Source organism: Aulonocara stuartgranti (genome assembly GCF_965226115.1).
Source record: "Aulonocara stuartgranti genome assembly, chromosome: 3".
Classification (NCBI taxonomy): Eukaryota; Metazoa; Chordata; class Actinopteri; order Cichliformes; family Cichlidae; genus Aulonocara; species Aulonocara stuartgranti.
Genome location: NC_138941.1, coordinates 45,979,421 through 46,005,568, shown reverse-complemented (window position 1 = coordinate 46,005,568; position 26,148 = coordinate 45,979,421). Strand labels below are relative to the sequence as shown.

At 38.6% G+C, this 26,148-nt stretch overlaps 1 protein-coding gene across 1 annotated transcript; it reads right to left on the bottom strand.

The window, feature by feature from the left end:
- Positions 1–22,909: 22,909 nt before the first annotated feature.
- Positions 22,910–25,042, bottom strand: LOC309693305 (snaclec agglucetin subunit beta-1). Its single transcript, XM_082512395.1, has 5 exons — positions 24,987–25,042; positions 23,935–24,261; positions 23,629–23,720; positions 23,066–23,159; positions 22,910–22,930 (listed from the first exon to the last, which is right to left on the bottom strand). The coding sequence occupies exons 1-5, from the start codon at positions 25,006–25,008 to the stop codon at positions 22,923–22,925; spliced, it is 543 nt and encodes a 180-aa protein (XP_082368521.1). The 5' UTR covers positions 25,009–25,042; the 3' UTR covers positions 22,910–22,922.
- Positions 25,043–26,148: the final 1,106 nt, after the last annotated feature.

Genomic DNA, 26,148 nt, shown 5'->3' with positions numbered 1-26,148 from the left:
GATCTCCCACCCCCTTCTCCCGTCACTTGTGAACAAGACCCAGAGGTACTTAAACTCCTCCACTTGGGACAGGAACTTGTCCCTGACCCGGAGTGGGCACTGGCGGAGCACCCACCAGGAACGAGTCTGGCCTGTTGCCGGCGATGCGGACCAAGCTCTTGCAACGGTTGTGTAAGGACTGAATGGCCCGTAGCAATAGGCCAGACACCCATTACTCCTGGATCACCCGCCACAGCATCCCCCGAGGGACACGGTCGAAAGTCTTCTCCAAGTCCAAAAAACACAGAATGTCAAGAATGTCTTAACCAAGCCCGATAGGACTCTGGCTATTAAGAAATTCTTGCGCTAAAATATGTACTGTGCTTTCAATAACACATATGTGGTATTAAAATACGCCAAATGTTTTCCTTTTAAGCACATTTTACATAAAACCGATTTACCAGTAGGCCGCCATTGTTATTTACTTCTCAATGCACTCTGGGTAACCTTTCCAGTTTGAACCAGAGCAACCCGAGAGAGAGAATGAAAATAGTCAACTGCACTTAGTTTAGATGAAGATGAAAACAATCCGTCACACGAGGACGAGAGAGTGAGGGAAAATTACTGGTGTCTATGCGGCTACTGCTTGCCAATGACAACGGTGACCGAGAAGGTTTGTTGTAAAGCACCAAAACTTTTTGAAGCCGTATGTCTTAATCCAGATGTTCTTTGGGCAGCCCTTGTTAGCCTCCATGACCAGTATCCAGTCTTTAAGAAAGGGGACCGGAGGGTGTGTTCCAACTACAGGGGACTCACACTCCTCAGCCTCTCTGGGAAAGTCTATGCCAGGGTGCTGGAGAGGAGAGTTCGTCTGTTAGTTATTTCAAATACATTTTTATATTTTTTTTGAGCAATGATAAACCCAGCTGGATTTTACTAAAATTGAGGAGATTTTTTGGTGATTATAATGACAGTGAATTAATACATTGTCATACTTAAAGGGAAAACTAAAAGTAGACAAAAGTAGTAAGATCAGCTTAATCTAATAATTTCCAGTTTTTTGTTTTGTTTTTGTTTTTCAAGCCAAGAGGACACGGTTGGGTTTCGAGCCATATCTGAACTGAATTCTTGGCCAGCATTTATTGCAGATCTGTTTCTGACTGAATATTCCCGAGACCTACTGGATTGACGTGTTTATCAGAATCAGAATCAGAATCAGAATACTTTATTGATCCCTGGGGGAAATTATTTTTTTGTTACAGTGCTCCATTATAAACCAACATAAACCAACATTAAGACAAGACAGACAATACGCTAACAAAGAATAGTACAATATATATATATATATATATATATATATATATATATATATATATATATATATATATATATATATATATATATATACATACATAAGTCACTCATTAATAAATAGCTAGAAAAGAAACATGTGTAGTTGTAGCAGCAAACAGTGTGTTAAGTGGATGCGTTGTACAGGGAGATGGCCACAGGCAGGAAAGATTTCCTGTGTCGTTCAGTGGTGCTTTTCGGTAATCTCAGTCTCTCACTGAACGTGCTCCTGTGACTGACCAGCATGTCATGGAGTGGGTGGGAGGTGTTATCCAACATTGTCTTTATCTTGGACAGCATCCGCCTCTCCGACACCACCTTGAGGGAGTCCAGCTCCATCCCCACAACATTACTGCCCTTACGGATTAGTTTATTAAGTCTGTTGGCATCTGCGACGCTCAGCCTGCTCCCCCAGCATGCAACAGCATAAAGGATCGCACTGGCCACAACAGACTCGTAGAAAATCCTGAGCATTTTCTGGCAGATGTTGAAGGACCTCAGTCGCCTCAAAAAATAGAGACGACTCTGGCCCTTCCTGTAAAGTGCTGTGGTGTTTGTAGCCCAGTCCAGTTTATTGTCAATGTGTACTCCAAGGTATTTATAGTCCTCAGATTTGCCAACCAATTAATATTTTAAAGTTGCAGACGTTTTTCATCTCTTAAAACCAGCTTGTTTCTTAAATTCCTTATTTCATGTTTCTTGATTTCACGAGACAGATAATTCATTGGAACAAACTCACTGAATAAAACAGTATTTTAGAATAAAATAGTTATGAGATGGGAAACAAAATATATTTTTGGTTGGTAGGTTTAACTTGAGTAATCAGATGTGTATTTATGCATGAGAAAGTTGATGCTCTTTGGTGATGCAGTTTGTCTGTTTTTAATTGAAGAAAGAAAGGCTAATCTGCTGGTTTTTTTTAAGTGCTTCAGCAGTATCACTTCATCAATAAATCCCTGACCTGGTATGAGGCTCAGAGCTTCTGCAGATTAAAGTACACCGACTTAGCAACCATAAATAACATGGATGATGAAAACCAGCTGATCAACACACTGGACGTGACATCATCATGGATTGGACTTTACAATGGACAGACCAACAGGTGGCTTTGGTCTGATGGCAGCGGTGTAACGAGCTTCACCCAATGGAGCCCTGGTGAACCAAACAACTATGGAGGGGTTGAGGCATGTGGACAGATGAATGATAACGGCCTCTGGAATGACGTGCCATGTGGATTTGCCATGGCTTATGTGTGTTATGAAAGTGAGTAAATGACACAGTGATCTTTAAAGCAAATGTAAACTGATGCAATTACATACAGTGATTAAGTTGAAATAAAACCTTCAGGATTTTGATATGAATTATTTAATGGTGAAGATAAATATAAATTTATATTTCTTATATCTAAAACAAAGAAAGAAAAATCATTAGCTGGGTAGCACACAAAATGATAGCCCAGGTGTGATTCTTTTAAATGTGTGCACATATATGAATCAATACACAATTACGATGGTTTAAGGCATTTAGCCACACTATGGCCCTCCTAAATGTAAATCTGGCTCTAAAAATCTTACCTGATTTCTACTTTTCTTGGAAGAAAAAAGATGTCTAACTTCCTTTTATTCCTCTCTCCTTGTATGTTTTTAGTTCAGCAGGATGGCAGCAAGAAGTATGTGGTTTACACACAGGGACAAACCTGGCCAAACAGTCAAGATCTGTGCAGGCAGAAGCACACTGATCTGGCATGTGTGCATACAGCACAGGAAAATTTAGCGATTGCTGCAGTTACAAACGTAGTGTGGTTCGGTCTGTTTAAAGATTCCTGGTACTGGTCAGATGGAACAAAGACCTCCTTCAGGTACTGGAAAAGAGGCGGAAGTTATAGTGGAAACTGTGTTTCTGTGGAAGGATCACAGCAGGGACGCTGGGTACCAGCTGACTGTAACCAGAAAGCAACATTTATCTGTGAAGGCGGTAAGTTCCTGAAATACAAAAGCAATAAGTCATTTCTTGGAAAAAGTGTGATGTCAAAACTCGGATAGAAAAATAATAATATTCATAATAAGGATCGCAATCAACACAACGCTCAGATGAACCAAAACAACTTTCTTCTTCCTTTCCTAGATGTAAGAGCATTCATCAAGACAGTCTAAATAATGGCTGAGATTATATTTCTGTGTTTTTATTCTGCAGGTCTCAAGCTAAAGAAGATGGTCATAAAGATGAAGGTGCAGTCTGATGTGGATCTCACTGACTCTACTACTTCCAGCCTATTCCTACAGAAGGTACAAACATAGCTTCAAGGGTCCACCAGGGGAAACTGGTTATACTGCAAGAGTTCATAAAATTACAGTAAACAGAACATCAACCAAAAACTACCTACAGAAAAAAATAATACCAGTATGCAAAAAGTCTTGAGTAGAGTCAAAAATATAAAAAGAGTAATATTTTCAGTGAAGCACATCTGAAGCATTTTGTTATTTATGACATCATGAACTCATCCCTGAAGTCTAGCAAGACTGTCAATTCTATTTTTATACATAATACATTATGGTCTGTGTGCATTTGTTTTTGAAAGTAATAGAAACTAAATAAAAATATTTAAATTCAACACTTAAGTATCTCCTCAAAGTCCAACTGATGATTTAAAAATGGTTTAATTATTATAGTTATCTTAATGTTACACAGAGAGGTATGAAGCTGTGTGCTAAATCTGGAGAGTTCAGTTCAGTTTTATTTGTCATATGCAAGTTAGCACAGGGTCAACATCGCAATGAAATGTGTTTGATGAGCAGAAGACAGTCACTCAGCAGAATGGTACAGTAGAAAAAAAAATAATAAAAAAAAATAGAAAAATAGTAAGAGCAAAATATTAATAACATGCAGTAAAAGAAAAAAGAGATTTTCAGTTAACTGACTAAATATATATATATATATATATATATATATATATATATATATATATATATATATATATATATATATATATGTGTGTGTATATATATATATATATATATGTGTGTGTGTATATATAAATATATGTACACACTAGTGATTAAATAAAGAAAATCTTAAATAGGAATGTGTGGGGAGGGCAGATGTGCACTTTTTTTGTGGAGTGGAGTGACCAGTGCAGATTATACAGAGTACTTGTGAAGCTGCAGGGTAGCTTCTGTGTTGTGTGTGTTTAAGTGTTGTGGTTGAGGTGTCGTATGGCTTGATGGTAGAAACTGTTTTTAAGTCTTGTAGTCCGAGCAGACAGGCTCCTGTAACGTCTGCCAGATGGTAACAAGGAGAAGAGCTGATGTGCTGGGTGGCTGTGGTCCTTGATGATGCTGTGTGCTTTACAGAGGCATCGCTGAAGATAAATGTCCTGAATGGCAGGAAGCCTCATGTCAGTGATGTGCTCTGCTGGCAGAGCAGCTTCCGTACCAAACTGTAATGCAGCTCGTCAGCAAGCTCTCAATTGCACACCTGTAGAAATTTGAGGTGATGTTGGCGTTCATGTCAAACTTCCTCAGCCTCCGCAGGAAGTAAAGCCACTGGCGAGCTTTCCTGATAGCAGTGTCTGTGTGAAGGGTCCAGGAGAAGTCCTCGTGATGTTGACTCCAAGGAATTTGAAGCTGCTGACCCTTTCAACCTTGACACTGTTGATGGGTGTCAGGGACCAAGCAGTAAAGCATAAAGGACACAGGTGGTTTTAATTCAAAAAAGGGGTTTTATTGACCCAAAAATATATTTAACAAAGCCAAAACTTAAACAGGCAGACCAATAAAAGAGGTCAACTCAATAGACTAAACTAAAGCCTCAAACAAACATATGACAAACTGACCTGCTGAAATGACACACAGGGGAACTTAAATACCAGTTTAGCTAAACCAAATGACACACACGGGCAGTGCTTTAAGTGGCCCAAAAGAGGTGCCGGTACTCTATTCTTTTTCCGCCTCCCCTGAGGTAACAACAACTATATTTAATGGGTTTTATATACAACAGTCAACAGACAACCTTATACAAAATAATAAATCATTTTATTAGTTTGTGGATTTGCTTGAGCTAGAAAGAGCTACTGAACATAAATAAAATGTGCAAAAAGGTATTGAAATTTTTTTTTAACAAAATGTACATAAAATAAATTATAAACTAATTTGTATTTTGCTCTCTCTCTTGAGTCCCTGCTGGTATCAGCAGCAGCACTTGTAAAGTGTACCTGCAGAGCTTGGTAGTTCTCCCATACTGCTTTCACTGTTCTCTCACTTGAAGCAACCCAAACATAATAACCATAGAACAGTAGAATATAATCTTGAGTCTTGAAGATGGTTCATTTCTTTACCCCTGAAAAATATACAAAAGCAGATTCAGCAAAATACAATCACAGTACACCAAATGAAAAATGAGAAATACTGTACAAATCATTTTACCTAGAAAAGGCTCCAGCACGTTTTGGGCTCCACTTTCCTTTCACTTTGGGCTTCGCAGTTTGTGGATGCTGCACTTCTCCTCCCTAGTGCCAGCCATGTCTGCACATATGTTTGTGCGTTAAACTGATCCAAGGGTGGTCCGTTGCATTTCAGGAAAATCATATTTGAAAGCCTTTTGATGTCGAGAGAGTTTCTTTTATCTGTCAAAGTATCATTCATTGAGCTGAAAGCTCGCTCGCTCGCATTCACTTGTTGATACTGCAATGGTGCGGACAGCTGTAAGAAGCGGCTTCAGGGCTGCTGGTGTCTTGGAAGCTTTAAGGTCTTTATACGCCCTAAATCCTAGGACACTTTCCCTCTCCCCAACTCTGAATCTCTGACATAAACGTCTGACCGCTGCATCCCCATATTGAATATCTAGAGATGCAGGCCAGGAGTCAGACTGGAGGACCTTGATGTCTGAGAGGAGGTGACTATCTGTCTTTTCAGATGAGGTTTTACTGACATGCGAGGAAGTTGTTGGAGTCATCCTGCACTTAACATTTTCAGCCAGCCTACGGAAAAATTGGCCATGGTTGATTTTTATAACCCTCTGATTTTCATGCAGGCATACATTTCTGAAGATTTTCTCCTTTTCAGCTTCAATGGCAGTTTGTGTGTAGGGACCAGGTGTGGATACCATTGACTCAAACACCCGGATTTGTCGGTCCAGCTGCCTGTCGGCTTGATCCAAAGTCATGTCCTGTCTCTGGAGCATTCTTGAGAGGTCACTGAGTTCTGTGAGAGCGTCATACATGATGCCAAGATTGACCACAAAAGAAACAGTAGTGAGAACATCATTGAGTCCTTTGTATTTTGCTCTCTCTCTTGAGTCCCTGCTGGTATCAGCAGCAGCACTTGTAAAGTGTACCTGCAGAGCTTGGTAGTTCTCCCATACTGCTTTCACTGTTCTCTCACTTGAAGCAACCCAACGCACTGATAAAACACGGCCTATGACAAGGTGACGTTGGTGATTTTCACTGGAAATAGCTGACCGCAGGCACACGACAAGCACAGACTTTCCACTTATTGTAGTGGATTCATCAATGAGCACACACAATTTTCTTTCATTCATCACTATGTCATTGACTACCTTCTTTTTCATTTCAGCTGCAATGTGATCCAGTATATTTGCACATGAGTTATTAGAGTGCAAAACTCTGCCCATCTTGACACCATTTAAGACTTGCAACTGGACATCTATTGGCATGTCTGTAAAAGGACGCCCATGCTTGCCAATCTTATAAGCTGCTCTAAACACATTGAAGTTGAAGCGTAGTCAGCCTTTCTCATATCTTCAATGTGTTTTTGCATTGTATTTTGTGTTGCCTTCTCTTTTATTTCAACTGCTTTCTTGTGATAAATTGAGTCTCTGTGCTCTTTTATTTTCTTTCGTAGTGAGTTTTGTTGTGCAGCCTTGTCCCTTCCAAAAGACGAGATTAAGCACCCACTCCACTCCTGCGACACTCTCTGCCCTTGCTGCATGTCCACGCGAGCACAAACTTGACTACACACACTACAACCCAACTTTTGATTTCTGCTGATCAGCCACTTGTAATTTGTGGAGAAATACCGGACTTGTGCTTGGGACCAACATTCTGGCCACTCATGCTCGCTAACGCGGCTGTTGTCATCGGTAGAAATGGTGTCATTCTCGTCCTCGTCGTCGCAAAAAGTGCCGTCGTCCGCGGCTGCGGCACTAGTGCAGCTTTCATTAGCTTGCGTCTGACCTGCAGCGATATCATTCTGGCTCGGTGGGGTGTCAGCCAGCGAGTCCTCTGATTCTGACCTTGTTCTTTTACTACTCAGAGTCTGAAGCCAGGAGAGCATATTAAGTGTTCATTGTTTTTGTATTTTAACCGAGCAGCTGTTTGCGCGTTTTACACACCCTCTCCGGACCACGTTGAGTTGTTGACATGACAACGGCAAAAGCGACGCATGCGCTTTTCACTTGTAAAACACATTGGTGTATGGGTAATGTAGTCTCTGCTCTCGGTGGGACGAATTAGGAAGCGTGCTTGTGAAGGGCGCTCTGAAAAGCGGCAGCGCAGCCAAACGATTATAACAGATGTGCAAATGAGAGTACCGGTACGCTAAAAGCACGTTCTGGGCGCATGGAGAGGTGGCGGTACTGAGTACCGGTGCGTACCGGCCCACTTAAAGCACTGCACACGGGGGAAAACAAGATGGCTGCCATATAACCAACTAACACAAAACAATTAAACAAACATGAAACACCCCCCAGGCAATGAAGCATGTGGTGCAATCCAATTAGGCTGTCAGTGGTACTTCAGGTCTCGCAGCCCTTTGCCACACCTTTTACCAGACAGGAGAAGCCAACCCCCAGGTAACTCAAACAAAGAAAGATGTATTAATATAACATAAAACAGAACTTTGACCTTGCAAGGTTAATATGTGTGCACGCCATATAAACATTGGAAGGTGTGATGGAAAAATAAATACATTTAATAAAGAAACAATAAGTAGACTATTTTAAAGTAGTGACTGTAAATTAAACTAAAGTGAATCAACGGGTGGTGAGGTGTGGAGCTTACCATGTGTGGCATGCCATCACAATGTGGATGGGCTGGTGTTCCCTGACTGGTTGTTTCCCGTAGTCCACTATAATTTCTCTAGTTTTGCTGATGTTGAGAGTCAGGTTATTTTCCAGACACCACTGGTACAGCACCATCACCTCCTCTCTATAGGCCGTCTCATCATTGTCTGTGATGAGGCCTATGATGGTTGTGTCATCCGCAAACTTGATGATGATGTTGGACTCGTGTTTAGGAACAGGGAATATAGGAGGGGGCTGAGCACGCAACCCTGTGGCGTGCCTGTGTTTAGGATGAGTGGTGAGGAGGTATGCTTACCAACTCTCACCACCTGGGGCCTGTTTGTGAGGAAGTTTAGAATCCATCTACAGATTGTTTTTCCCAGCCCGAGGTCGACGAGTTTTGAGGGGATGATGGTGTTAAATGCCGAGCTGTAGTCGATGAAGAGCATCCTTGCATATGTATTCCCTTTTTCCAGGTGAGTGAGAGTATGTCAAACAATTCTTTTCTTTGATTGTATTTTTCTTTTAGTTGGAAACAATCCTGAGAGATCAAGGGGTGACTGATGTCCAACTTAAATATAAACGTGTATTTCAACCTCAGTTGAAGACCACTGAGAACACGGGTACGAGAGGCCTCCGTACAGGGAGCATCTATCATGCTAACCTTAATTTGAAACATACCAATCATTTTGTGCAAAGTAATTTAGTAAAAGAACAAACAAACAATCAGTGAAAAGTTTTTTTCCTCTCTTTACAGGATGCTGAGTGCAGAAGTGCCAATGTCGTTTTACTGCAACATTAGTGGTTATAGTGGTTTGTAGAGCTGATGGATGGAAACAGATTATTTAAAGATTGTTGCGTTCCCCAGCAAATTTATTTACCCTATACTTGTGTAGTTCATAACAGCTGATGTATATTCTAACCTAAGTTATTAAGTAAATTAAACTTTTACTTACTTTAAGAGTGTAATTAAAACAGTAGATCTTGTCCTCATTTTCCCCCTAAGGTTTTTGGTCATAATATTGTAACTATGGGTGGGAAGAAGAACCTATGCAATATAACATTAAATATTGTAATAATATGAACTCAAAATCAAAGTGCTAATAATAGATGCAAATCACTTTCAAGCTTTGAAAGCTTTGCATTACAGTGCTTTGGACATGGCATCTAAGTGCTTTATTTTGAAAAGACTTTCAATTTTTAAAAAACAATTGTGTGAAGAAAATTTTTTTCTGCTTCTTTCAGTCAGTAGAAAAAACCCCAAACATATTTATAGCTGCAACCAGACTGCTCCATTACTTTGTAGTGACTCTGATGTTTTCATTTGGTCACCATATTGTTATACGATAGCCATCTCTCCTAATCTGTGTTTATGGAGGCATGTGTTCTGTCTACAATAAAATAACTTTCTGAATGTTGAACCTTCTTATCCAGTGTTTTTCTGTTGTATTTATCCCCCCTTGCCTCACAGCACAGGTCTGAGAGAGATCATTTTTAAAACTAACAGTCTGAGATCACCTGGACAGGTAGAATCTCAGCCATGATAAAACCTTTCCAATAACTCTGGTAAGATGTTCTAGTCTATCCCAAAAAAATACAGTCATCCACAGTGGCTTCATGTGTCTGGCCCGTCGGTGTGTGGGAGCTGAGTCTTCAGTCCTGCAGAGAATACATGCAGGAAGAGGTGGAACTTCATTTTTATGGGCACACAATCAGCCAATCACATGCAAAGACTGAGATCACACCATTATGTGAAAGAAGGGCAGACGTTCTGAAGACGGTGGTACAGGCCAGGTATGCAGAGAGACGGGGAGCCGCATTTAAATGCAAGCGTGTCAGAAAAAGTAACAAGTGAACACATAAAATGAGCAGCATCTGACTACATTTCACTGATGTTGGAGACTGCAAAGCTGAATGCAGGATTTATAAAATTAGAAGATGGATAATGTGATACGCATTTTTATTTTTTAGCCATTTTCCATTGTGGAGAATAAAAGGTTTCAAACTTTTCCAGGCTTTAAACCTCATACGTTCTCCCTATTAGCAGTGAATGCATAAAAACAAGGCTTTTATGAAAACACTGAATAAAAAATTTCTTCTTGAAAAAGACTAAATGTACAGTTCAGTATTGAATATTACATAAAATAAACTATGTACAAAGTGTCTTTGAATGGCAGAGATGCAGAAATGTGTGCATGTAGCACAGAGGTATTGCTCGTGTCTGAGCGCATAAATGAGTCACTGGCCTGAATGTGGCATGAAGCCATTTATAATTCTTACTCAATTTGATCTGCTGCTCACCACAAATAAGCAAGTAGAAAAATTTTTTGGACTTTTATTTATATTTTCACAGCTTTTACACTTTTTCCTACTGATAAAAACTTCCCGTATGATCATTCATACTACACAAAGTAATTATGAAATAAACAATTAACTTGTAGAACCAAAATGTTCCCGGTATTTGAGGCAAGAGGGAGTATGTTATGTTATGTGAAGGTGCAGCCAGAGCTCTGTTCTTGTTGTGTTTCTGGGTGTAAAATAAAGGACTTCACATTTAACTTTAACTTGTGATCTCCTCATAAAAAATCTGCCTAACATGTCTCTGCAGCAGCAGGAGACAATAAACATGTGACAGTATGTTGTGGTCAGATCCAGAGGTGGGACCAAGTCATTGTTTTGCAAGTCTCAAGTAAGTCTCAAGTCTTTATCCTCAAGTCTCAAGTCAAGTCTCAAGTAATGTCAGGCAAGTCAGAGTCGAGTCTCAAGTCACTGGTGTAAAAGTCCAAGTAAAGTCACAAGTCTGAAACTTTGAATTTCAAGTCCTTTCGAGTCTTTAAAAAAAACAAACGAAAAAATAATGTTGCAGTTATGCTAAATGTAAATATTAGACCATGTAATTTTAAAATCTGTGTTTTTCTCAACACATACAAAATAGTGAATTAGAAAATATACACAAATTGTGAAATTGCACCTCTTTAAAATGCAGCTCAATTAAACCTAGCTCCAAGAATAATTTTCACCGACAGTTCTGAGATAAGCTGCATGTTATTCTTGGATGGGGTTGTAGGACCAGCTTTAAAATCGCATGACAAAAATATCATACACATTAAAAAAAACTGCATCACCAACGTAGCCTGGACAACATTTGCTAGTTAGATGAAGTCAGCTATCTCATCGTAGCATATTTATATGCATATTTATAATCATACGGTTCTTGGAGTGAGTGCATACACTCATGAAGTTTAGTAACTTCCGGTCACTGCAACAAGTCCAGGTACAGTTTACCGACGGATGGGTGCAGGACCTTGAAATGCACCGTGTAGAACAAAAGACCATCGTACGTATCATAAGTTTACCAGTCTCACAAATTGTCGTCATAAATACACATTCGTTAACCGTTTATTAATATAACCTTTGAGCTCAACAGTAATTAATTAGTAGTGGAAATAATTTCTGGTTCATTACAGAAATGTAGCAGTGACAATAATATTGTATGCTGTAATCGTACTGGACAATTAGTGATACAAAAACCCTGTTTTATCCTGTGAATAAAAGTATATGTTTTTGTCAATGTACCATAATAACAGAAGCGAAACGCAATATTGTGTCAGGACAATTCACTATTTATGCACAATAAATAAAGGAGCATAGCGTGACAATTTCTGTTCAGCGCCAGACTTGCTTGTAACCTATATCACTAATTATGTTATGAAAATGACGTATTAACTACTAAAAAACACTGACCTTCGTGTAAATGCTTGGAGCAGACTAACATGTGAGCTGGAGTGTTCTGGGACGTTATATTTGATCTTTGAATGGCTGCAATCCAGGCCACCCGTCGCGTCTTTGTTACTTCGGAAACATGGCTCGAACAATTTCTCTTCAACGACGTAATCCGATAACAACCGATCTCTTTACCCGTCGGCTTCCCGTGGCTGTCATGCGACCGGCTATTGCAGTTAATAATACAACAGCTTCTTGACATTTTTGTGTTTCTTTTTATCGCTGTGTGACTGATTTTAATTGAAAGCCTGCGTGCGCTAGTACCGCTTGCCACGAGTTCCCAGAATCCTTTGCGGTTCTACCCGTGAATGACGTCACATTTTCAATCTCCATATAATATGCATGTTAAATTTTATATTTGGGGTGAAATATCAAGTCTTTTCAAGTAAACCGGTTCAAGTCCAATTCAAGTCCCAAGTCATTGGTGTAAAAGTCCAAGTCAAGTCACAAGTCTTAGAACATTTTTTCAAGTCAAGTCTAAAGTCATAAAATCGAGTCCAAGTCATGTGACTCGAGTCCACACCTCTGGTCAGATCTTGTTGCTTTGTCTGTGTAAAAGGAAGGAAGCAAAAACTTATAAAAAGTATTTGTGGTCTTCACAGCTCTTTGGTATCTGCTGTGCTGCTGCTTCACTCTCTCTCTTTACAGAAAGTTGTAGAAGTTTTCAGACGTGTCACTGCTGGATGTGAGGATGGGAGCCACTTTGCTCTGTGAGCTGGGCCTATTCTGTGAGTACATCACTGACTCCTATTGTTTGATTCATACTGATCCATAAACATGTTTTAGTAAGAAGAACAGAGCATCAGTCGTTTGTACCATTTCAGGTCATGTGATCAGAGGACTCATGTTTGTTACCAACATGTTTGTTTGTAGACTGGATTAGATTTTAGTGGACTGACTTAGATCAGAGTGGAGCTGGTTTAGTTTATCTAAGAAAGGTTTGTTTAGTTTGATAATGTCTGAAGTCTCTGTCTTTATTGTAGTGCTCTGCACACTCCTCTGCACTGGACACACTCAAGGTGACTGAACAGTTTTCACTTTATTTTATTGACTTCTTTTTATTCATTTGGTAAAGATTCATCTCAATCTACTGCATCAGTTTTAAGCACTTTCTGGTTTTGCTCATTTTTGCAACACATTTATAATTTTTATGAACATGTTGCTTCTTGACTAAATAAAATAGAAGAATTTTGAAGATTTTCCTGCAAGTAGCAGGTTTTATGACATTAACATATGCTTTTTTTTTTTTTTTAATGTATGTATCTGTTTTACTTTAATTTTCATAACAGCAGATAAACCCAGGGCCACACTGACAGTAGAAACAACAATCATACCAGTAGGGGGCAGTGTGACACTGACCTGCTCTGTGCAGAGCTCTGATGGATGGAAATATGAGTGGTTCAGACGAACCCATAGAACCTTTGAACTTCAAATCAGAGATCAACAAAACAGAGATATCAGAGTATCTCAAGGAGGAATCTACAGCTGCAGAGGAACAAGAGGAAACCCAGCTTACTACACTGATATAAGTGATGATGTCACCATTAAGAAAACTCGTAAGTTCAGTAAATTAGTTTACTAAATATACAGTAAACTAAATTACTACATTCAGTCATGATTATCAAACATACAATGTTAAGGTTTCTCTGTTGATTTCATGTTTCTATTTGTATCTCTGTTTTAACCTATGTACTGTTAATATGTGTGAACAGTTTCCAATAAAGTTGTTGTAAAACAACAACCCAACTGGCCTCAGATATTCAGAGGTGAGACGATCACTCTGACATGTGAGGTGCAGGAAGGAGGTGAAACCACTGAGTGGGAGTATGGATGGAGAGGACCCAGGACACCCACACAGTGGACACACAATAATGATGTGACATTCAGAGTTTCTGAGTCCAGCAGTGGAGACTACATGTGTAAGAGTCGACGCAGAGATGACTCATATTCTTCAACAGAATGGAGTGAAGCCTTCACATTGTCAGGATCAAGTAAGTCATGTTTGTTGTGTGAGCCCAGGATGAATTCAATGGTCTACAAAGGATGTTACATTGTTACATTGTGACAAAGAGCTGCAGCTGATAGTAGCTCATTGTTGGCAGTTTGTCACCACTTTGTCTCCTGAACCTTCAGCTGGTATAGGGACAGCAATGCTGACCTGCTGCTCCATAACCTGAGTACAATAATGATATAAATAATGATAAAAAATGTTTTTTGTAAGCAGGGTGTCACGATCCTGGGTCTTATGACCCAGTGTTTTGAGTTTTAGTTCATTTTGATGTTCATAGTGTATGTTTAAGCTTATTAGGTTTCCTGTGTTCATTTGCTTATTAGCTCCCCCTTGTGTTTTCAACCCCTGTGAAGTCTCCCTTGCCCTTCATGTGTTTCATGTCTGTTGTCTTATGTTGTCATGTCTTCCTCTCATGTTTCCTGTTTGATTTTGAAGAAATCTCGTGTTTTTTATATTATGGAGTATGTTTTGAGTCCTTTGTTGTACTGTTTCTTTTTTCCCTAGATTTCAGTCATGGTTATCATAGGTTTAGTTCTTTGGCTTTGTAATATGGCTTCCCTGTGTTCAATGTTGTGTCTACTGTGACCTCTTTGTACCATGTTTCTGGTCCCTATAGTCTGTCTTCTCAGTTGCTGTTAAGTTTGCATGTTTAGAGTTCAGTCAGTGTGTTTCCTGTTTTACTTTGAAGGTCCATGTCTCATGTGAGTATTTCTAGTTATGCTTCCCTTGTCTTTGGTTTGTGTGTGTGCATGTGTGTGTATACATGTTTAGACATCTTTGTAAGGACAAAAAATTGGTATGCTACTATATTTGTGGGGACCAAGAGTCCATTGTGGGGACAAAATGCTCGTCCCTGCAAGTTTGAAGGTATTTTTAAGACTCAAAATGTGGTTTTAGTGTCAGGGTTACAATTAGGTTATGGTTAGGTTTAGGCTAAGGGTCAAGGTTAGGGATTAATTTTTAATGGTTAGGGTTAGGGTAAGGGGTTAGGGCAAACATTATGTCAATGAAGGTCCTCACTAAGACAGCTGAACGAGCGTGTGTGTTTGTGTGTCTTGTGTAAATGTTGTAAGGTAAAAAAAAAAAGTGTAATGTGATCTGCAGGAAGTTACAGCGAGATGAGCAGGATTTTTTTTTCCTCTTACAGGAAGGCAAGTGTTGATTTCTTCTCACGATGCAGGACGAAGTTGTCTAGCCAAAGTAAACTGTTGCAGTCTAAAAATGAAAAAAAACATCAAAATGAAACTATGTAAAAGGCATTACAGCTATGTATTAGAGGAATAAGTAGGGATGGGTATCGTTTAGGTTTTATCCGATACCGGTGCCAAATCGGTACTTTTGAAATGGTGCCGGTGCTTAAACGGTGTTCAAACCGGTGCTTAAAGAATGGAGAACACAAAATTGGTCCAAAAACCTCTCATGTTCAGCTGGTTTTTTGTAAAAAGATAACAACGTTAGCCTTTTCTGCAGCTATGTGGCATATATGGTATCACTCTTGGCTGGAAGCAGTGCTTAATCAATGGAAAAAACACAAACTTTGTCCTAAACCTCTCATGTTCAGCTGTTTCCCTCTTTTTCCTTTGGTCATTTTAGCCTTTTTGGCCAGGGTGAAGGGAGTATCTGCCATCAAACAAGAAGACAGCCGCATGTAGCTATGATGATGTTTGCTAGTTCACCTTACATGCATTAATGTAATAATGTGGTTAGCCTACTCAACGTAAATTACACACGAACAACATTAAGCTACTCACGCAGAGAAGAACGGCTGCTGCTGCCATCATCATCCGTCATCATTTCTGCTACACTGGCAGGGCTAGGGGCCAGGACTCTCCTCTTCGTGTTTTTGGGGGATATTGCTAACTCCGGGTCCGATAACAGGCAACCCACGCACAGTAGATGCGCTTGGTGTGAGGTCTCGCAGCACGCTATCATATGGCGCATTTCTGGGCTTTTAAAAAAAACGCTATGCGTCGCCAGGTGTTTCATCGGATTTGAGGTGTTACCTCCTTTGACAGTATCACAGTATCAGCTTAAAGCACTTGTTGCAGGCTGCTGAGTTTGCATCTTTTGCTGTGAAGTACAGCCAGACTTCTGACCGCTTCGCCTTGGGCATTTTTAAAGAAGTCCAGACGCTTTTCTTTGCAAACTCCTTTGACTACGATGACCTGGATGACTGAGAACCTTCACAGACACTTACTTCTATTGTTACTTCTATTGTTTGTCCTAACAACCAGAGATGGGCGGTAACGCGTAACTGTAATCTGATTACTTTTTTCAAGTAAGGAGTAAAGTATTGCAACTATTACTATTGCAAATAATACTATTGCAAATAAAGTAATTTGATTACTGTTACTTTCCTGTAAGCATGCTGCGTTATGTCGTTACTAAACTGCGATTTGTTTGTGAGAGTGTCTCATGACAATGATGTAAGCGCGTGCGACCTCTGTGGTAACAGACACGTGCAGATCAACAATGGATAGAGTGCGTGGAAGTACTGACCTTACTTTGAATTTGATTCCCTAAAAAGTGAAAAAAAAAAAAATAGTGTCCGCTGTTCACTCTGCGTGGGAAGAAAACTTCTTTCTACACCGAAAAATTAAACTTCAGATCTGAGCAAGTACCCAGCACACTGCCATGGGAATGTGAAATTCACAGAGAAACCCCCGGATCCCACGCTGACATGACCGCTGAAGCACCAACAATGCTCCACCTGCACCACTCCTGATAAAAAACAGATTTAAGAGCAACAGGACTTAGTGCCACCCAATCAATCAAACCCCTTCATAAAGCCTGGAGAGCAGTTACAGTAGGTTGAAAATCTGGCCTGTCTAGTGCAAAATATAGTGAACTGATGGGTGGGTCATAACTTTAGCACAATATCAGTGTTTAAAGAAATTTAAAGGATAGATCAAAATAGTGAGTTGTAATTATAATTATTGTTATTTTTCTGTTTTTTTTAAAAATTTCTTTTAAATTATATCAATTTATTAGATTAGATTGAAATGGGTGAATTAAGAACTGTTTACTGAAAATAGTTTTGGTGCTTTGCAGTGCAAAATGTCTGAATGGTCAGTCCATCTTCATTTTCAAGACTTAACTCTTTATATTTTATCATAAAGAATGAAGTTAAACTAATTCAGTGTTATTTATATAGCACCAAATCACAACAATATCTCCTTCGAGATATCTGTTAAATCCTGTTTTACTTTTCCCTCTTTTTAAAACTGTTTTGTTGCTTGTTTTACTTTCTATAAGTGCCCAGCAGTTTTATTTATCTAATTATGTGCATCATATCAGCCATTTGTTATATTAAGGCTCTCCAACTCCAGTCCTCTGCACAGCTGAATCAAATGAATGGCTTGTTATCAGCCTTTTGCCAAACTTGATACCATACTAAAAAGTAAGTCAATCATTTGATTGAACCTTTGTATAGGAGAGACCAAGCAACCACTCCACAGGGGCATGACTCAACACAGGAGAGCCACTTTAGCAGAATAAGACTCAGCTGTGCAGCTGCAATCAAATGACAAAGGAGACCCTTTGTGGATGTATATGGTCGTATTTTGGACTGAGAAGACACATACCCTGAAAGAGGAGTAAAAGAGGCCATCTACATCTACTGTGAACCATCAGCTACAATTGCATTCTAATATTACAAGTAGTTAAACAACTCAAACATATTTCTCTAACTTTTAGAGAAACATAAAAATTATTAATACTGTTAACTTCTTTAAAATCCTAAACAAATTCAAACTTGCATACCCAGTTATTAAAAAAATCATTACTGCTGTAGAAGAACTCCACCCTGGGAAAAGAAAAATAGTTCAGTTAAAGTTTAGTTCATTTGGATGTTTAGGAAGAGGAGGGAAGTTTTGGGATCCAATAAACAACCAAAGTCAGTTTGCAATGTAAATACTGTCTTCAAGTGGAAAACAGGGGGAGTGATTCACCTCTTACTTTCAGGCTTTTGATGTGCTTCTCTGTTTATAGTGGACAAAAACTATTTTTTGTAGTGGCAAAAATTATTTGTGTGGCATCTTATTTGATGCAGAACAACCGATTGCTTGACCATTTAATAGTTTTAAATGATCATGTTAAAATGCCTGGCAGCATTTTTAGGTAAGTAGTTGGATATAACTTTGTTGTTTGCAAAACTTGTGCAGGTTTCTAGAATTTTCCATCTTAATTTGTATTTCAAGTTATTAAAATGATTTGTTAAACATGTTTTTGATTTTTGCAGTAATAAAAACAACTTTTTAAATTAAGACATTTGAGGTTGTGCTGAAAAGAATGATACCCAACAAGGCAGGGTAAAGAGTTTGAAAAGGTGAAATATAGAAGTACAATCAAAAGTAGTCAAAAATGGCCAATTATACCCCAGACCTCAGAGGGTTAATCATCACAGAGACCTGGCTACATCATCACCATTCACCACAATGATAGAAATGAAGACTCTGGGAACAGCAGAGATGTGTCAAGGGACAGTGAAACACCATTTAAGACCACTTGGAGACATACAACTTCTTGAATGTGTCAATGGACTTGATTAAGGCTTCATGTTCTGTAATGGGGTATTGACAATGGATAATATGAGAGATTCTGTGTAGTGTATGTCCCATTTTCAGTGCTTGAGTTGTGTATGACAGTGTCTCTTCACTGAAAGCTAAAACTTTTTTTTCTTCTTGCAAAACTCTCTGAAAGTTATCAGGCCTAACAGCTTCCTCCAAGTTGTGTACTGAGAATTCTGTGCTCAGAAACAACGACAAACGTCCCACTTCACTGAGCTTCTGTCAAGTATATTCATACTTTGTAGGGTCTTGTCTGCATTTATTGTAGAGGGACTAGACAAAATGAATAATTGTCATTTTGCTCAACTGAGGCACCTCATGTTGTTTTATGACACCAAGCTTGCACACACCACTTGACATCTGCTGATGCAGGCTCCAGAGTCAAGTTCTTCGGTTCTTCCAGGTTGCTTACCTAAATAATCTTCTTTTGGTTTGTTGTGACATCTGCAGACATATCTCCAAAGGTCCTTTCGAATGCACATCTCTTGACAGTGAAAAAACTGAACCAACTTTTCTGCTACTGCCCCAGTCTTTAGTCTTTCCTTCACTTTCTGTGGTCCGATTCCTCCATGCAAAACTGGAGCATTTCACCGCAGTCTGTTTCTGCTGGCGAATCTGGTGAGTCTGTCCAGCCATCAGCTCCATCTACCACTCAACCACCAGATCAACTGCCTGCAGCAGCCATGTCGCCATCACATCCACCACCTGCAACAACCTTCCCAACGACTTTTCAACTGCCTGCTACTCCACTGTCTGGTCCTACACATCCATGTCCACGTCCAGCATGGCCTGCATGCCCACTGTCACCTCCAGCACAGCCTGCTCATCCATCAACCAAACCACACAAACACTGGCGACCTTCCAGACCATCTACCGGGGAGCTTCGCAGCCGCCATTTTCCATGCTGTCGGCCTCTGAACCTGCTTCGCCTGCGCCTCTGCCTCTGGCTTTGTTCTGATCTTTGGGTGGAGAGCGGTTGGAAAGAAAGCATACACCTTGCTAATAATGCACCTGTCTCTGTGTGGACATACACCAGTAAGGAAAGGAGCCAAGTTCTTGGGAGTATTCCAGTCAGAAATTACCTGATGTACAGTCACACCTCATCATCCTCGCTTTCTCAGACTATTCCACGTAAATGAAGCAAATTTTTAAACTTTAAAATAATTTCATTGCATTTTCTTCTTTTGTATGTTGAACTTAACATGACTTATTTATTAATTCCATTACAGTTCAGCCACATGTGAATACACTTCACATCATTCAGTTTATGCCATTTCACTTTAGTTAGATTTATTGTTAGCTCCTTCTCACATGAACATTCCTTTTCACCATATTTCATATTTGATTCAAATATATAAGAATACATTTTCTGACCTCTTCCTCTCTATACTCTGTTTGTTATGATATACTCAAAAGAGTATATATCAGACATTCTCTAAAAATGTTCTTTGCTTTCCTGACCAAGCATCTAAAGGTTTCTCTCCCTCATGGCATACAACAAGATGGGTTGTATGCCATGCTTACACACACACACACACACACACACACACACACACACACACACACACACACACACACACACACACACACTTAAACATATACTTTAATGTAGAATAAAAGATGAATAACTATTATCAAAAGCACATACAGATAAACTCTGTCATAGCATTCTTTATCATTTTTAACATATGAGGCTGGATGTTAAGACTTTTTACCCTCTCAGATATAATGAGAGGTATATCAGGAGGGCTTTGTTCTCTTTCAATCCCATCTTTCTCAACAATATACTGTATAATGGTTACTGCAGGACTGCCCTACAGTAGCCTTCCTACCCTCTACCACATGTTCCACTCTCTACTTTGCTTGTGCTTTTGTCGTTGTTTCTGCATATCAAGTGAAATGAATTACTTATTATTATAACTTAAAAAATAAAAACCTTAAAAATTGAATAAATCAATATTAAGGCCGTTGCAAATTCAAAAGAAAAGTGCATTTTATATGAAGCACCTCCCATGACATTTGCATTTCACTATTGTTAAGGTTCAAAAATTGAGGAGGGAGAGTACAAACCACCCATGGTCCAGAAGCTCTTGGTCAAACAATGATTTTTAATGAATACACACGTGTGGGAAGACAACTCTGTACGCAGACAGCAAGTGATCTTCAACTTAATCAAAGCATAAACAGATTTTTATAGCATCAGGGTTTGATTTACTGACGCCCCTTCATACGTCACAGACAGGATATATACATACGTCAAATCAACACCACAATGACTTTTAAGACAGAACATCATCTTCTATTTTCATGGCCGGCACTTCCTTTCTACCTTTCAGTTCCTCTTTCTTGCCGAGACGACAAGGACGGTTCCTCTTTTACCGAGACACTTTCGCAGTTCCAATCCAGACATGACTAATCTCTCTCTCCTCTAAATAAATCTAACTCATGTGTGTGTGTCACGACCTCACATGCTCTCTGTGTCACCTCTTCACCTGTTGCACTTCTGACCTTTCACTAGACCAGAGGCTCACTGAGACTATGTGTATGTCTTCTACTAAATAAATGTTTTAACCAAGAACCTCTACTAAAACCTTAATATGAAATGACCTGATATATAAGTGTTTTGTAAGCATGTATTGCAATTCCTTCTATGTTCTAGTTTTCCCTCAGCATGTATCACCTGAACAGTCACGTCAGTGAAGCTTAAGACCTTTAAAGAACCTGAACATCAACTCAAATAAGCACAGATATGCATTGTGTACACAATAGTTATAACTGCATCTGAAATACAAAATTAACATCATCATAAACATCTTAAGGCCATCTTAAAGCTATCTGTTACATTGTTAAAGCAATGATCATACTGCAGATTATATTATTAATGCAATGGTAATAATGATGATTATTTAACAATAGCAGTAAAATAATTTCCCTGCTCCACACTATCTAAATATCAGGAAAAATATACTTTGAGAAGATCCAGACAATAATCAAGTGAAATAATTTGCCAGTGCAGTAATATAATTCATGCTTGCCCGCAGTCAAAGCCAGGGCTATCTTTTTGTGTGGCAGACATGCTCTGTACTGTCCATGTTTGTACAACAAAAGTGTGAACTGTTACTGCGAGGTCTTGAAATAAGGAGTCACAATAAATTGTTACAACACATAATGTCATCTCAAACAGTGTTTTGGTGATATATGTAAAGTAAGCCATTCTAGGAAAAATTGTTTAATGGATTAAAAAATCCATCTTCAACATCAGTTGTCCAAAATATCCACTAACTCTCCTATGTACATGTCTTGCTTCTCTAACTTTCTATTAAAAATGCTCAACCCTAGCCTCTGATACACTCACTCACTTTATAACATGTTATAAAAGATATGACAAATGCAGTATCCAGTGTGAGTTGAGTTTGCATGCTGTGGTTGGATTGAGTTCTCAATATTTATCTTCCTGTAAGTGTCATCTAAGACTTGCATCATCAGACAAGTCTGAGAATAACTTTAGATATCTAAAAAAACAAAACAAAGAAAACATATACATATGTTTTTTTGATTTAGATATTGGATCAAAGGTCAAAAAGCAAAACAAGAACTGGTGTGGGGGACTGCATGGAAATAAATATCAAAGAAAAACACTGGATAAGAAGGTTCAACATTCAGAAAGTTATTTTATTGTAGACAGACCACATGCCTCCATAAACATGGATTAAGAGAGGTGGCTGTCTTCATTAGCAAGGTAATAGAGCAGTCTGGTTACAACTATAAATATTTTTTTTGACTGACTGGAAGAAGAAAACTTTTTATTATACATTTTTTTTAAGCTGATCTTTGAAAAATGTGTCTACCAGTGCTTTGGACATTGCGTTTAAGTGCTTTATTTTGCAAAGTTTGAAAGTGATTTGAATTTGAATTCAAATTAATGCAATATTTAATATTTTATTACATAATAACTATTTCCCTTCTATAGTTACAATATTATGACCAAAAATCTTAAGGGGGAAATTGGAGACAAGATCCAGTGTTTGTAAGAAGTTTACTCTGCTTAATAAGTAGATTAGAATATACATCAGCTGTTATGAACTACACAAGTATAGGGTAAATAAATTTGCTGGGGAACGCAACAATCTTTAAATAATCTGTTTCCATCCATCAGCTCTACAAACCACTATAACCACTAATGTTGCAGTAAAACGACATTGGCACTTCTGCACTCAGCATCCTGTAAAGAGAGGAAAAAAACCTTTTCACTGATTGTTTGTTTGTTCTTTTACTAAATTACTTTTTACAAAATGATTGGTATGTTTCGAATTAAGGTTAGCATGATAGATGCTCCCTGTACGGAGGCCTCTCGTACCCGTGTTCTCAGTGGTCTTCAACTGAGGTTGAAATACACGTTTATATTTAAGTTGGACATCAGTCACCCCTTGATCTCTCAGGATTGTTTCCAACTAAAAGAAAAATACGATCAAAGAAAAGAATTGTTTGACATACTCTCCAGATTTAGCACACAGCTTCATACCTCTCTGTGTAACATTAAGATAACTATAATAATTAAACCATTTTTAAATCATCAGTTGGACTTATTGGAGTGTTGAATTTAAATATGTAGTAACAGTCTCTATTGCTTTCAAAAACAAATGCACACAGACCATAATGTATTATGTATAAAAATAGAATTGACAGTCTTGCTAGACCTCAGGGATGAGTTCATGATGTCATAAATAACAAAGTGCTTCAGATGTGCTTCACTGAAAATATTACTCTTTTTATATTTTTGACTCTACTCAAGACTTTTTGCATACTGGTATTATTTTTTTCTGTAGGTAGTTTTTGGTTGATGTTCTGTTTACTGTAATTTTATGAACTCTTGCAGTATAACCAGTTTCCCCTGGTGGACCCTTGAAGCTATGTTTGTACCTTCTGTAGGAATAGGCTGGAAGTAGTAGAGTCAGTGAGATCCACATCAGACTGCACCTTCATCTTTATGACCATCTTCTTTAGCTTGAGACCTGCAGAATACAAACCCAGAAATATAATCTCAGCCATTATTTCGACTGTCTTGATGAATGCTCTTACATCCAGGAAAGGAAGAAGAAAGCTGTTGTGTTGATTGCGATCCTTATTATGAATATTATTATTTTTCTATCCAAGTTCAGACACCTAATTAAAAACATCACATTTTTCTAGGAACTCATTTATTGCTTTTGTATTTCAGGAACTTACCTCCTTGACACATGAATGTTCCTTTCTGGTTACAGTCAGCTGGTATCCAGCGTCCCTGCTGTGATCCTTCCACAGTAACACAGTTTCCATTATAACTTCCGCCTCTTTTCCAGTACCTGAAGGAGGTCTTTGTTCCATCTGACCAGTACCAGGAATCTTTAAACAGACCGAACCACACTACGTTTGTAACTGCAGCAATCGCTAAATTTTCCTGTGCTGTATGCACACATGCCAGATCAGTGTGCTTCTGCCTGCACAGATCTTGACTGTTTGGCCAGGTTTGTCCCTGTGTGTAAACCACATACTTCTTGCTGCCATCCTGCTGAACTAAAAACATACAAGGAGAGAGGAATAAAAGGAAGTTAGACATCTTTTTTCTTCCAAGAAAAGTAGAAATCAGGTAAGAGATTTAGAGTCAGATTTATGATCAGCAAGGCCATGACGTTTGTTCATATAAATACTGATGGAAAACTTAGGCTTGCTTTGTTACGTCAAAAAAATCACATTGGATAACAACCAGAACTTTCCATATAAATTGAATGAATTGAATACACATAAGAAGGACATTGTCTTATAGACACAGAATTAGAGCTTTAATGACTTCTTTTTAAGAAAAATATCAGTTTTTGCACAATGAGATGTTAAAACAAATACTAGTATTCATTTTGAAGTTAGTAGAATTGGTCTTAAAGTTCTTAAAGACTTTCTCTTCAGTGTGATTTGTTTAATTATTATTATTTGTGTGTGTGTGTGTGTGTGTGTGTGTGTGTGTGTGTGTGTGTGTGTGTGGGGTTATATTTAAAAAGGGCCCTCAATTGTTTATATTGTGTAAAGTATGTATTCATATATATGTATACATTTAAAAGAACCACGCCTATGCCATTATTTTGTGTGCTACTCAGATGAAGACTTCCTGTCTAGTTTAAGATATAAGCATTATGAATTCATGATCAAATAATTCATATTAAACTCCTATAAGTTTTGTTCATTTTGATAACTGTGTGTAATTACATCAGTTTACATTTACAAAAATCAGTGTGTCATTTACTCACTTTCATAACACACATAAGCCATGGCAAATCCACATGGCGCGTCATTCCAGAGGCTATCATACATCTCTCCACATGACTCAATGCCTCCAGCGTTGTTTGGTTCACCAGGGCTCCATTGGGTGAAGCTCGCTATACCGCTGCCATCAGACCAAAGCCACCTGTTGATCTGTCCATCGTAGAGTCCAATCCATGACGATGTCACGTTACCGCCCAGTGTGTTGATCAGCTGGTTTTCATCATCCATGTCATTTATGGTGGCTAAGTCGGTGTACTTTAATCTGCAGAAGCTCTGAGCCTCATACCAGGTCAGGGATTTATTGATGAAGTGATACTGCTGATGTACTAAAAAAAAAACCCCAACAGGTTAACCTTTCATTCTTCAATGAAAACAGACAAACTGCATCAACAACGAGCATCAAGTTTGTCACGCATAACTACAAACCTGACTATTCTAATTAAACCTACCAACAGGAATACACAATAAAGATATGCTTTGTGTCTCGTCCTATAACTGGTTTCATTTCATAATACCGTTTTTTGAGTCTGTTCAAATAACCTTGTCTCAGCATTGTTTCATTCAATTTGTGTGTATGTGTGTGTGTGTGTGTGTGTGTGTGTGTGTTTAAATGTTTAGAGGGTACCCAGTTTTAAGAGATGAAAATAATGAGTTTTTAATGGTCAAAGTTTTAAGCATTTAAAAGTTAGGGTACTGTGTTTGCAAATGCTAACAAATGTTCCTTTAATTAAAAAAAGAATACATGATTTCATTTTATTCTTATTACTGAAATTATCTTAAATGCATTTTTCAAAATTATAATTTAAGGTGATTTTTAACATCCATACATCCTCATATTTCATAGGAAGGACGGGTTACACTCTGGACAGGTTGCTGCTCCATCACAAAGAGCCAAGAGCTAATGAGTCATGCAAATGGGTTTAAATCTGGTACTAGCAAGATGTACCTAATAAAGTCAGCGCATGGCCTGCACAAATATCCCGATCTGTTATTGAGAATTTGTTCTCCAACCTGGATGAGTGCAGTCTAGAATTGTAAAATATTTATTGGTTGTGGCAAATCTGATGAAAATGCTAACCTAGTGTGTCTCAGGAATATTCAGTCAGAAACATATCAGCAAATAATGCTGGCCAATCATTTAGTTCA